At 35.7% G+C, this 12,607-nt stretch overlaps 2 protein-coding genes across 17 annotated transcripts; both read left to right on the top strand.

Moving 5' to 3' along the window:
- Positions 1-1,455: 1,455 nt before the first annotated feature.
- LOC108326336 (protein WHAT'S THIS FACTOR 1 homolog, chloroplastic) lies at positions 1,456-9,981 on the top strand. Of its 16 annotated transcripts, XR_008248060.1 has the most exons (10): positions 1,458-1,624; positions 1,869-2,041; positions 3,102-4,421; positions 4,980-5,051; positions 5,470-5,609; positions 5,845-6,214; positions 6,501-6,673; positions 7,364-7,790; positions 9,053-9,139; positions 9,720-9,981. XR_008248060.1 is itself a non-coding variant. In XM_017559785.2 (3 exons), the coding sequence occupies exon 3, from the start codon at positions 3,254-3,256 to the stop codon at positions 4,406-4,408; it is 1,155 nt and encodes a 384-aa protein (XP_017415274.1). In that variant the 5' UTR covers positions 1,458-1,624; positions 1,869-2,041; positions 3,102-3,253; the 3' UTR covers positions 4,409-4,764. The 16 variants fall into 16 exon arrangements, 1 of the variants encoding a protein (XP_017415274.1); XR_008248056.1 differs by lacking the exons at positions 9,053-9,139; positions 9,720-9,981 and having other exon boundaries at positions 5,845-6,019; positions 6,098-6,214; positions 7,364-7,855; XR_008248057.1 differs by lacking the exons at positions 9,053-9,139; positions 9,720-9,981 and having other exon boundaries at positions 5,845-6,019; positions 6,098-6,214; positions 6,525-6,673; positions 7,364-7,855.
- Positions 5,004-7,679, top strand: LOC108324621 (uncharacterized). The gene is made up of 6 exons (XM_017557564.1): positions 5,004-5,051; positions 5,470-5,490; positions 5,845-5,967; positions 6,098-6,214; positions 6,293-6,366; positions 7,364-7,679. The coding sequence occupies exons 1-6, from the start codon at positions 5,004-5,006 to the stop codon at positions 7,677-7,679; spliced, it is 699 nt and encodes a 232-aa protein (XP_017413053.1).
- Positions 9,982-12,607: the final 2,626 nt, after the last annotated feature.

Here is a 12,607-nt window from a genome sequence, read left to right on the forward strand (position 1 = left end):
GTACCATCAGTATCAGAAGGCTGTGGCTGGAGGAGGTTGATTAAAGTTTGATATTGGGCCTGGGTCAAGTGAAATTCGGATCCATTAGAGGAGGATCCCTCAACAGAAGGGTTGTGGTTGTTGCTGATTTCTTGAGCGACACTATTGGCAGAAGCAACACCATCACATTGATTAAAGCGAGGACGACCCGAATATCGTGGATGACTCGGTGGGTACCCATGCTTGCCATAACAGGTTTCAATAGTATGGTCGGTGTGGTGGCAGTATACGCACTTCTTGTTGGAAGCATTGCGTGTATTGTTGCTTGTAGAACCCCTAAGAGGAATTTGACTGCTGCGTCCCTTACCAGAAGAAGTGAATCCGGAGTTAATGAAGGCATTTGGTTCTTTTTCTCCATGAGAAAGCAAGTGTTGATGCTCTTGTTGCACTACCATAGAGAAAACACGGGATATTGGCGGCAAAGGGTCCATAAGAAGGATCTGGGAACGAACCACAGAAAATCGGTCCTCCAATCCTTTGAGAAAATGGATAACAAATTCTTGTTGATGATATGTCTTAGCAGAACACTACATTCTGGAAATGGGCGATAATTATCAAGCTCCTCCTAGAGAGTTTTGAGGGATGTGTAGTATTTAGATACAGGACGAGAGCCTTACTTTATGCCATATATTTCTTCTTGGAGCTCTGCAATATAGAGAAGATCACTCTGAGAAATAGATGGGGACACAGAGTTAAGGAGCCATGACATGATTAAAGTATTACAAGTTCCCATGGAGTGCGCAAAGGATCAGTAGCAGCAGGTCTAACAATAGCACCGATGAGAAAACCCATCTTGTTTTTAGAGATTAGGGCCATGCGAATGGGACGAGACCAGGAATGGTAGTTTGAGCCAGTCAGAACAGGGTTAATGGTAATGGAACTAGGCCCTTCACTAGGATGAATACAATATGGGCTAGAAGGGTTAAGACTAAGATCTGCATTACCACCATTGGAGGTGGATTCAGATTCAGAGTGAACTTCAGACATGATGAAGAAAGGAAGGTATTAGGAGAGCTCCAAGAGATGGAGCTCCGATACCATATAAAAGAACAAAATAAATGACAGACAAAGGCTGAAGACAAAATGATTGAGATAGTAATTTCTGCTGTATTGATGAAAGCAATGCAGTATATATTTATATACAACCTGTTGCCTATGAAAAGACAAAAAAGAATAACAGAAAAATACAGCAGAGGATACAACTGAGGGTGAGGTGTGTGTAACGCCTGTACCACCTAGCAGAATATAAAGCTGTATAGAAAATAAGAAAATTTTTTTTTACAAAATGAACTTATATAATTTTATTCAATTGGATTGAGTTTACTGGTTTGATTGAGCTGGAACCTTTCTTTCTTCTTCTTTTAGTTTGTATCACGAATCGTGAATCGTGAATAATTTTGGGTTAAGGCCCATATGAAAAAAATCGTAATGGGGCCGAATGGAAAAAATGAGTGGCGCGTGCCCAGTTTGTTTGTGAAACTTGAAACGAGGGTTTAACATTTGTTGCATCATTTTCGCACACACGTTCTCACTTTGCAGTTCAACCCAGCTAGCATTCTCAACCGTTCTCCCGCTCATTCCTCTGGTAATACCTCTTTTGCGCTCATTGTTTCATTCTCCTATTCTCTTTCTTCTTTCAAAAATATGATATAATATTTAGGTGCCATTTTTTTTCGCTTTTGCCGAAGTGGATGTGGATTATGTAGTTCAACAAAATCTCATGCTTTTTGGGTAGATGTTCCCAATAATCTTTGGTTTTTCCCCATCTATTTTTATGTGAATAGCTTCAGTCTTTTATGTGGTTTCAATCATAAATCATCTGTTAACAGCAAGCAACAACGAGAGAAGAAGAGGAGCTCTAACACTCAATGACTCAAGGTGCGTGATCAGAAGAGGTTGAATCAGCAAAGGATATGAAGAGGGTGATCGGAGGGCTGAAGACGCGGCTTGTGATCAAAGGAAGCAGAGACCGTCTGATTGGAAAGCGCGAAGCGTCGAAGAGGTTTTCTTCCCCTTTCCCTTCTCCCTCTGTTATTCACCCTATATAAAAAGGGGTTGTAAATAGATTTCGAGGTATCGAGTGGAGGGTGACAGACTCCGCTCCATTTCGATTCGCTTTCGATTCAGTTCTTCGATTTCCTTGGTAGTTAGATTTTCAAGCTCTTCGTAGTGTAGATATATTGTTCTTCGCATCTGGATTTCGCGGAGAATGTTCATGGAGGGTGACAGACCGTGAGCGTTCTCGGTGATTTCGCTGTCAATTGTACTTTTATTCTCAATTTCAATGAATTTCTGCGTTTTCATTTTAATGTTCTTGTCCAATTTCTGCTCTTTATTTTGATGCTTGCGTTACTTTTATATTTTCCAGCATTTATTTCTGTTTCCATTTCCTTTCATTGCAAATTGTTAATTCTTGAATGATTCTTGATCTGATGATGTCTCTGCTTTCTTTTCTTGTATGAAGTGTTAATTTCCAGCATTTATTTTTTTTCGCTTATTTACTTTCTAAATTTGTATTGTGGTAGTTAGTTTTGCTACAGGTTTCATTAGCTAGATTTTCGTAGTCATGAATTGGTTTCTGCTGTCTTTGGTTGAGTGGATGAGAATAGCTAGCTTTAGATTCTTTAATAGAATCTCCAATACCCCAAAGTGGGCTTGCACATTGTCAAAATGTCTTTTTGAAAAGCTATTGGGATTCGCTGACTCAATTGTATAGTAGGACCAATTCTAGGCTATCTCTATCTGCTGTTTCTATTCTATTCTGGTTTCGATTGTCTAATCTCACATAATCCATTTAGTTTACACTGTTTTGTATGCTCTTACATTTTTTTACCTCTTGTCCATTAGTTTAGGTATTTCTTGTTGATTTGTTTTGTATTTTTGTTCATGAGTCTTACATTTTTAACATCGAAATTTTGTTGCTTGGTTTAACTTCTGTAAATAGATGATTTGAATAGTTTTAATATAGAATTTGAACATAGAATAAAATCATTAGGTTTTCTTTTGGTTATTTATTACAGTTTTAATATAGGCTGATTATTTTGAAAATTTGGAGGTTGCAGGAAGTAAAAGCCTGTACCATTCATTACTGTAACAGGCCCTAGTTTGGTGTGTAAATTTCCAACACTTGCAAGTTCTGCCATTGCTCTCATCTCATAGCCGAGTGGTGCTTCTGAGTGTGGCTGTGGCGCTGGTTGAAATTGAAGTTGAAGGTATGTTCTGCAAAACCAAAACCCACACTCTTTTCTACCATAACAATGCAAGAACTATATCAAGCCTCAAAGTAGTGTGGCGCAAGGACCCAACACTCGACCGAGCTATAGAGTACGACAAGCGTTACAAGCAATGTGCCCGCGTCGTCAAAGAAGTCCTCAACGAACCAGGCCAAGTCATTCCTCTACGCTACCTCGAGAAGCGTCGTGAAAGGATGCGACTCAAGGTCAAAGCTGAAACCTTTATCAACCAAAACCCTGGTTTGTTTGATGTCTACTACAGTCGCATCAAACCCAAAACCGAACCGGTTCGCTTCATACGCCCCTCCGACCGCCTTCACTGCTTTCTCCAGGAAGAGCAACAAATTTTCTCCAAGAACGAACCCTTCGTTGTCTCCAAGTTGTGTAAACTGTTAATGATGTCCAAGAACAAGTTTATCAGTGCTGATAAGTTGCTTCACGTGAAGAGGGAGTTCGGGTTCCCCAACGATTTTTTGGTTGATTTGGTTCCTCGGTATCCACAATATTTTAGGTTAACTGGGTCTCCTGGAGAGGGGAAATCGTTTCTTGAATTGGTTGATTGGAACCCCGAGTTTGCAAAATCTATTATTGAGAAAAGAGCCGAGGAGGAGAGTGAGCGATTGGGGATTAGGGTTAGGCCTAATTTCAATGTGGAGCTACCGCCAGGGTTTGTTTTGAAGAAGGAGATGAGAGAGTGGGTTAGGGACTGGCTGGAGCTTGATTATGTGTCCCCTTACGAGGATGTGTCCCATTTGGACCAGGCTTCAAGAGAGATGGAGAAGAGATCCGTTGGAGTGTTCCATGAATTGATTTCTCTTTCCTTGCATAAGAGGATTCCGGTTCCGATCCTTGGAAAGTTTTGCGATGACTATAGGTTTTCCAATGCGTTTTCCACCACTTTTACCCGGCATTCGGGGATATTCTATCTGTCCTTGAAAGGTGGGATTGAGACGGCAGTGCTGAGAGAAGCATACCGAGGTGAGGAGTTGGTTGACTGTGATCCGTTGCTTCGAATAAAAGATAAATTTGTTAAGTTGTTGGAGGAGGGATGGCGGCAAAGAAAGGAGCAGTTGATGTTAAAGCAAGAAAGGATTAAGGACGATATGGAGCTATTGGCCACGAAAGTTGGTGCATGAAGGTGTAGACCAGGTGTGTTGATTGATATGAAAAACTTTCAATTTTTTTGAGGAAAAAGCTTGACCGTTACTGGCTAGTACAACCCTTCTCACTTGGTATGATTGTTAGTTAGTCTTAAGGTGCATGAATTGCTGCACAACTTTGAGTCATTCAAATTCTTCATTTGATGCATCAGAGCAAACTGAAATTTTACCTCATAATGTTGATATGCCAGGGAGTGAGGTTGCTGTAAAAGTAACATACCCATTAGTTACCTAGATATAGCCTTTTCTCGTACCTCTTGTACTCCAGATGTAATTTTCATCTATAATTAAATCAGCTAAGAGATAATCAATCTCTTGAGCTCTTTTTATTATATTTTCAGTCTTAAGTGTTAATTCTCTATTTCCTCTAGTTATTTCACTGACGAGCAATGTCACAAGTCTTCAGTAATTTGAATTTTAAGTGTCAGTTAGTAGTTTGAGGCACCGTCAGCTTGTTCAAGACATAGATGCGGAGCCTTCTTCTGCCCCACCTTCTATATATAATTAAAAATATCAATATTAAAAAAAAAACTCTTCTTTTTTGAAGCATCGCAGATTGTCTACCTTCATCATGGGTTTCAATTCTGTCTATAGAAGTTTGCAGGAGTTATTTCCTCAGGTATAGCTATTTACTATTTTCCCCCAAAGTGTGATTGCACATTAATACATTATTATTAACTATTGGTTGCTCTATGATCTAGTAGTGATTTTCGGACTATAGTTAATTTGTGAAGTTCATTTGGAATTCCAATATTACACTTATAAAATAAAAATAAAGATTATTGGACTCTGTAGTTGAGCATTAAGTTCATGAACATGTATAATTTGGATGAATAGATATTGTTTATTTTCAACTGTTAAGAAATGCCTCGTGGTAATTGACATATGCTTGAGAATGAACTTACTGGTGCCAATAATTATATAAATCATCAAACATTCTGTAATCGGAGTATTTATAGATATGTCTAATCTGGTAGCATGTCAAACTTGTTATGCATATTGAGGCCTAACTGAAGTTTATAATTTTCTCTGAACAGGTTGATACCAAAAGTAACAAGGTATTAGTAGTCCAGGATTTCATATTTGGATGTTAGGAATACTAGCTTTATAACAATATAGTCAAGTTTGCAGAATTGATCTGCTTGAGGAAATCATCAATGATGCCAAAAGTACCAAGGTATTAGTAGTCCTAGATTTCATATTTGGATGTTAGGAATACTACCTTTATAACAATATATCATGTGGCAGAGGTTATGAAGATGACTTTGAAATAATTTCTGTTGTACTGAATGATTAAGCAATAGAGTAGATATCATAGCAATGTATTAGCATTGTTAATATAGAATGATATGCTTATAGTTTGGGGATAACTTTAATACTTGACATCTTAACATTATTTAACTTTGATGCAGAAAACCTTTTTGTCATCAATGGAATCTCTTATGACCTTGATGAGGGATGTGCAACTTCAGGAGCAAGCTGTAGAGGAGGCCAGCATGGATGCTGCTACTGGAGGGTCTAATATTCTGGCCAGGGTAGAAGGATATAAAAAAAGTGCTGGAACGAGCTAAAGAAGCAAATGACATCGTTGTTAAAATTCAGTCTTTTGCATTTATTGTTTAGTATGAGACGAGCAAAAAATATTTATTGTCAACTTTCTTGCAGCATGCGGGAGAAGTGTTTGGGGAAAAAGCAATTCTGGTAACTGAACTGAAGGAACTTCAGTCACGCCTACTCAGCTTGTCTAATGAAAGGGATAAGTCTCTTGCAATACTCAATGAGGTGCTTTACACTTTAGTTTAGCTTGTTCATTAGAAATTTAATCATCATACCTTTGCTGGACGTATATCTGCATTTCAGAATACCTTGAACACCTTCCTAACTATTGTAATAGTCAGTCTTCTCTACTATAACATAATGTCTAAGGAAGGCATGTAATTTAAATTTGTTGTTCATGATTAAAAAATATTCGTTTGTGCAATTGGATTGTTAACTTGATGATTAAGGAGTAAAATTGCTAGCATTTTATTTAGTTCATTTCTTTATTTTGGCTTCCATATGCGCCAAGTTCTTGAAGCATGACTAGCTGCAGCTGAAGAATTGAGGAAAGCAGCTGAGAATGAAAAGTTGGAAAAGGCGGAATCTGCACAAAGGGCTCTTGCGGAATAGGAAAAACTGTTGGAGAAGGTGGTACTACATGAATTAGAAAGACTAAAGCAGGAGACAAAAGAGAATTCGAAGGTTACTTGTGTTTCTGGTGCTTCTGAACCATTGCATTTATTCTACATATAATATTTTGGGCAAAGCACCTCTAAGTGACTTTGTTTTTAAAGTGAATAGGGTTTATCCTCCCATAGCTTTGGTGGTTTAAGATCATAATTCACAAATTATATTAAGGAATGGTACATCCTTATTTATTTTAGAGAAGTTTCTTCGTTGTTATTTTATGATTTTTTATTTCCACCTTTTATTTATTTCCACCTTTTTTATTTATATTAAGGAAAGGTACACACTTATTTATTTCCACCTTTTAATAACCTGGATCGAGGGCAGGTTGTTGATATGTTGCAGTAAGTTGTTTTTCTGTCTGGACATAGTTGCATTTTTCTGCTTGTTTACGGTATTTATATCTTTCAATCCAATTCTCTAAACTGTTAATTATTATTTCTTTTTGGAAATTACTGTAGGTTCCAGATTATTAGATTATGACCATTACGTTATATTTTTAAATGGCCATTGTCGTACTGGATGGCATTTTGTTTGACATCATTTCCCTGAAATTGTTGTTTCAATCATTTAATAGGACTTGAATATTCTTTCCTTTCTTCCTTCAACATGCATATCAGTGTACTGTTATCAATTGGCCTTTTGTAGTTGTAATATTTTTGTATTTTCTATTCTAATATGTTTCGTTTTCATTTAACTTTGCAGAGGAGAAATTTCAGTTATTTGTCAGGATATTAGGCTCCTAAAAGAGAGATTTGATGCAAATCTTCCATTGAGTGAATCTTTCACCTCAAGTCAGACCAGTTGCAAGTTAGCTTCATCAGGTACGTCCCACAAAACCGTGGCATCTGATGTAGATTCTGTGCATGGTGATTCATCTGAAAGAAGTAAGATAAGTGAAAGCCTTTCTTCCAAAAGTGGACACGACGAGGAAAAATCAAAAGCTTCTCAAAATGCTCTTCTTGATGATGGGTGGGACATTTTTGAGAAAGATGCAGAGCTGAATTCTGGAGTTTACTGAGGGGGAAAACAACTACTTCCTGCTATTGTTTATACAACAAAATAAACCTTAGAATCCTTGGATGCCACTCGTTAGTTGTGATCTGGATATTTTTGCTATATAGTACTCGAGGTTCGCTTCTCTTTCTTATGCAAATTTTGTATATAAAACGTCGTTGAGAATTACTTGATTTCTTCTGTCACCTTCAATAGTTATTGCCAAATCTTTTATCTTCATTTAATTACAGAAGAGCGCACATGAGCCTTGTGTTTGGATGTGTGGAAGAAAAAATAAAAGGAAATTAATTATATATAAATTGAGTATTGAACTGTTTGATTGAAGATAAATGTTAAAAGAAATTTGTGTAATTGTTTTACTAGTAGTTTGGTTTGATTAAAGGAAATAAATTAGTAATCTTATAGAATATTATTATACCTTCTGATATTAATATTAGAACTGGTTGGGAATGACTTGACTTTGTTAGCAGTTACACAAGTCCACTTGGTGAAATTGGACTCCCAAGGTGAAACATTGGCAGTTTTTTCCTGCACCTCTATTACTTTCTTTGTGCACTCACGTTTTTTTTTTACTATTTTTAAATTATATAATTCGATATTTTTGTAAAAAAAAATTGAATTGTAAAATCTGAAAGATAAAAATGATTTTTTGTATTTTAAAATCCGGTAGCTTCGGAATAAATAAATGTTGAATTATGTAATCTTCATAAAAATAATTTTTTAGATAACTTTTAAATTACATCAAGAAGGTTTTCCAATTATATAATTTGAAAATTATTTTTCATATTTGGATCACAATTTTAAAAAGATTAAATAGGAAAAATATTATGTAGGTGCTGGAAAACGTACGGTTAACAATATTTTGTAGGTGCAGAGCAAAATGTTGTTAATATATCACGGTCCAACACATAAACTCATAACAAACTTCCGTGACTATCAGAAAAGAAAAGAGAAGAACATGTACAAGAGTATTCACATCTCAAAACACAAACAAAATGGGTGTTTCTCAATCATTCTCAGAAAATTCTATCCACAAATTCACTGTAAAGGTACACTTTTTTTGTTCTAAGTTTCAACCGAAACAAAAGTCTAAAAGCATAATGAGATTGTTATCTTTTTTTTTACTAGAAAATAATTCTCACATGCAATGTATGTGGTTTATGTCGATATTCAGTTTAGTTCAGATTGTGCTCCTGAGTTCAGGCGACAATATGCTTGTAAATTGACTGAGTTTTGTGATGAAAGTCAAAGAATGAAGGAAGTAGTAGTAGTTCTGGACAGACTTATTCTGCAATTATAAGCATAGATGTGCTATGAAGCAGCCAGTCATTGGGATAATGTTTTTTGATATGTAAGATGGCTCAATTCATCTTGCAGGTTCTACTTGGTCGAGTGACAGAGGGTTTTCCTGTGGACATTGACTTGAGTAAAGGAGGGTATATCAATTCAATATCTCGACGTTAGGTTAGCTACATTTACCTATTTATACTTGAATGTCATTGCTGCAGCAACCTTTTTACTGTATTTGATATATCTTGATAAAAATATGCAGAATAAACATCTCATTTTAAATTCAGAAAAGGTGTTTTACATCATAAAATAAGCAATACTGTACTAGTAACCTCCACATACCTTTTCTCCTAATTTTAGCTTCAAAGAAAATCAATGCCATGCTGGAACTTAATGGAGGAAGAATTATTAAAATCTATAAGTTTTTATAAATATAAATTGTACTACCTCTGCTCTCATTTATATGCAACAAAAGAACACCATTTTTTTTTGTTTTCAAATATGGTCAAATTGAAACTATCTTTACTTCATTTAATGTTATTTTTTTCCAAGCAGTACTCTAACTTTAATTAATGTTATTAGTTGTAGTACTTTTTCTTTCATGAGAAGGTCATTTTAGGAAGAACATTAGGAGATTGCTAAAATTTAATGTTGTTCACTGATTTTCATAGTGTATATGAACTCAGTCTTCGTATGTTCTTGTTTTATGGTGTTATTTGATGGAATGCTCATACCTTTGTCTTAACTCAATCAGGGAAATTGTATGTCTTTGGAGCTGGAGACAAAGGACAACTAGGCATAGAGCTTGGTGTCAACCAAACTACACCAAACTAAAAGAGGATAGTGAAAGAGTTATAAGAAAAGAAGAGAGAATATTTGAAGAATTGGTGCATTTGTTTTGGACACTTAAGCAATGTTTGATGTCCAATAATTAGGAGCTATTGGCCAAGTTGACAGTTTTAGCAATTGTTTTTGAACATCTTTTTATTTTTTTAAAAAATTTGTATTGTTGAATATATTATTTTTTAAGTTCAACAATTAATTGTATTTTAACAACATTAACAATGTTTAGAGTATATTTTATATAAGGCTTAAATGCTTAATTGGTCCCTATGTTCAGTGGTAATTTTTAGTTTAGTACCCGATTTTAAAAGTGTAGACAATTGGTCCCTATGTTATCAAAATTGTTTGACTTCAGTTCTATCTGTTTAACGATTTAAAATTAATAACGTTGAAGTTACTGTGGATGTGAGCTGTGCAAGAAATGTTGACGTGACATTTAGTTGGCCTAAATTCAGTTGATGTGGCAAGCAGAGTTCGGGTTAGGTGTACATTGAAAGTTTAGGGTTTTTAATTAGGGAAATAAATCCCCTGATTCTCTTTCTTTGGCGGTTTTGCAAACCCCAATCCCCAATTTCCTTTTCTCTTCGTTCTACAATGGTGGAGCTGCGGTGGAGATGCGGGTTGCTCCTTTGTCTTCCATGGAAATCCTGACGCTGCTTCATTCTCCCTAGGCTTGCAGTGTAGTTCTGGTTTTCTACAGGTTACTGTTGTCTCCGATCTGGTTTGTCGAGCTCGTTTGTAAACTTTGTTCACATGAAGGATTGGCGGAGCTTTATCGCGATAGCGGAACTCACATAAACTCCTTGATGAGGTTGAAAAGGCAAAGGTGGTGTAGCGACAGGCCCATAATTTCCTTGATTTGAAGGGTTAAAGGAATACACAGGGGAAGCTTACATTTTTGCGCCAGCCAGTTTCTGCGGAAGAGATGGTTAATACCTCCGTTTTTCTAAATCTGAAACAAACACCATCCCCAAACGACGAAATTAAACAACAAGAGAAAAACACACCCAGAAACCCACACCTTTTCTCAATTTCCCCAAATCCCCAAAATACAACCAAAAAGTAAAAAGTAAAACAATTTTTATAGTTTATCTAAAGACACAATTGGACAATAGGGCAAAAAACGAGATTTTGAGAGAAGGGTAGTCACCATTGATGAAGAAATTCGACGAAGGCCAACCGCGAAGGGTGAAGAGGAGAGGGGAATCGTGGGGACGATGGTCTTCGCAGGTGAGTTTGTGGATGAGGTCGACGACGTTGGTAGGCGATGGTCGCAACTAGACCTAAAACGAGGAACCAGGCATGAAAGGTAGTTAGTCCGGAGTGGCCTTCTTCACGATGATCCTATGGATTAGGTCATCAAAGTGCTTCAGCGTCACGTCGTACTCCGCCATGTCAACCTCCACCACCTACGATGGCCCCGCCTTGGTGGACCACCGGCGCATCGCCACTGCTAGCGATGGGATTCGACCCACAAACTTTACCCTCAACAAGAATCCCGTCATCATCGCCATGTTTGACACAGACAAGAAAAAGAGAAAAACATAGAGAGAAAATAAGGGTTTGGTTCTGTTGGGTTGAGAAGGAATGAAAATTAATAATTAAATTTGTTAAGGTAAATAAATAAAAGTATTTAAATTTTGCAACGTTGGAAATGTATTTTGTCACATCAATTAACATTTAACGCCGTTCCTACCAACTTAACGGACAGGACTTCAGTTATACAATTTTGATAACATAGGGACCAAATGTCTACAATTTTAAAATTGGGTACTAAATTGACCAAGTAAGCATTTAAGCCTATTTTTTTTTTTAAAGAATTACATAACCTTGATTTCTCTTTTTTTAGAATACCTAAAACCAATGTATCTTTGTCGGGTCAAAATAAAATAATTTTAATAATTTTTTTTTCTTTATCATTTTATATTTGTATGTTTTATTTGATTTTATGGGGAAAACAAATATTTTAAAAAACTACATAAATTTTACACATTTAATTAAGGGGAACCATTTTAGGATGGACGTTGTGGAGTGCTAACACCTTTCCTACGGGTAACCGACTCTCAAACTTAAATTTATTTATGCAGATCTCACTTTTTTTATTTTCTATAGTTTTCTCATAATAAAGTATGGTGACGACTCCTTCTAATATTTTTATTATTTCTTTTTTAAAAAATTCACTTCGCCATTGTGATTTCGGTTGTGACAAATACCATTAAATATGATTTCTCTATTACATTGTTTTATATTTAATAAATTATATTTATTTCTTTTAGTTACAAGTAAAATTTTATATAGTACTACTTTAGTGGTTCAACATATAAATTATATATTTTTTAAAATAAAGTATAACAATTTAATTACTAATAAAACATATTTTTGCAGTTTTGTTAGTTATTTTTTTTGTCAGTATCTTACAAGGCTCCTAACCATAATTAAACATTAGTAGTAATTAACTTGCATGATTTTTCTATTAGGATTATAACTTTATTCTTATATTTTCAAAGGCAGACTAGTCTAATCGCATAATATATAGGGGTTTATATGAGTGGACGTGACGAGAACCTTAAGACTAAAATACAAAAGTAGTAGAAGCATGAGTCACAAGAAAGTTCTGCACAGAAGAAAAACTCTACTGTTTATTGGAGCTAAGAGTCAATATTCATTTTCTATAAAAATAAAGTGCTACTCTAGTTTAAGGGAGCTCTTCTCTTAAACCTTTTTCTTTATAATTCTCTTTGTATTCATTGTAACAATTTAAGATAGTATAGGAAGAGTCATTAACATAAGTATAGTTAA

The sequence above is a fragment of the Vigna angularis genome, chromosome 3 (assembly GCF_016808095.1).
Source record: "Vigna angularis cultivar LongXiaoDou No.4 chromosome 3, ASM1680809v1, whole genome shotgun sequence".
In the NCBI taxonomy this organism is placed as follows: domain Eukaryota; kingdom Viridiplantae; phylum Streptophyta; class Magnoliopsida; order Fabales; family Fabaceae; genus Vigna; species Vigna angularis.

Coding starts and splice junctions, on each gene's coding strand:
- LOC108326336 (XM_017559785.2), top strand. CDS start 3,254: ATGTTCTGCAAAACCAAAACCCACACTCTTTTCTACCATAACAATGCA.
- LOC108324621 (XM_017557564.1), top strand. CDS start 5,004: ATGGGTTTCAATTCTGTCTATAGAAGTTTGCAGGAGTTATTTCCTCAG. Junction 5,968..6,097: donor GGTCTAATATTCTGGCCAGG/GTAGAAGGATAT, acceptor ACTTTCTTGCAG/CATGCGGGAGAAGTGTTTGG. Junction 6,367..7,363: donor ATAATGTCTAAGGAAGGCAT/GTAATTTAAATT, acceptor TTAACTTTGCAG/AGGAGAAATTTCAGTTATTT.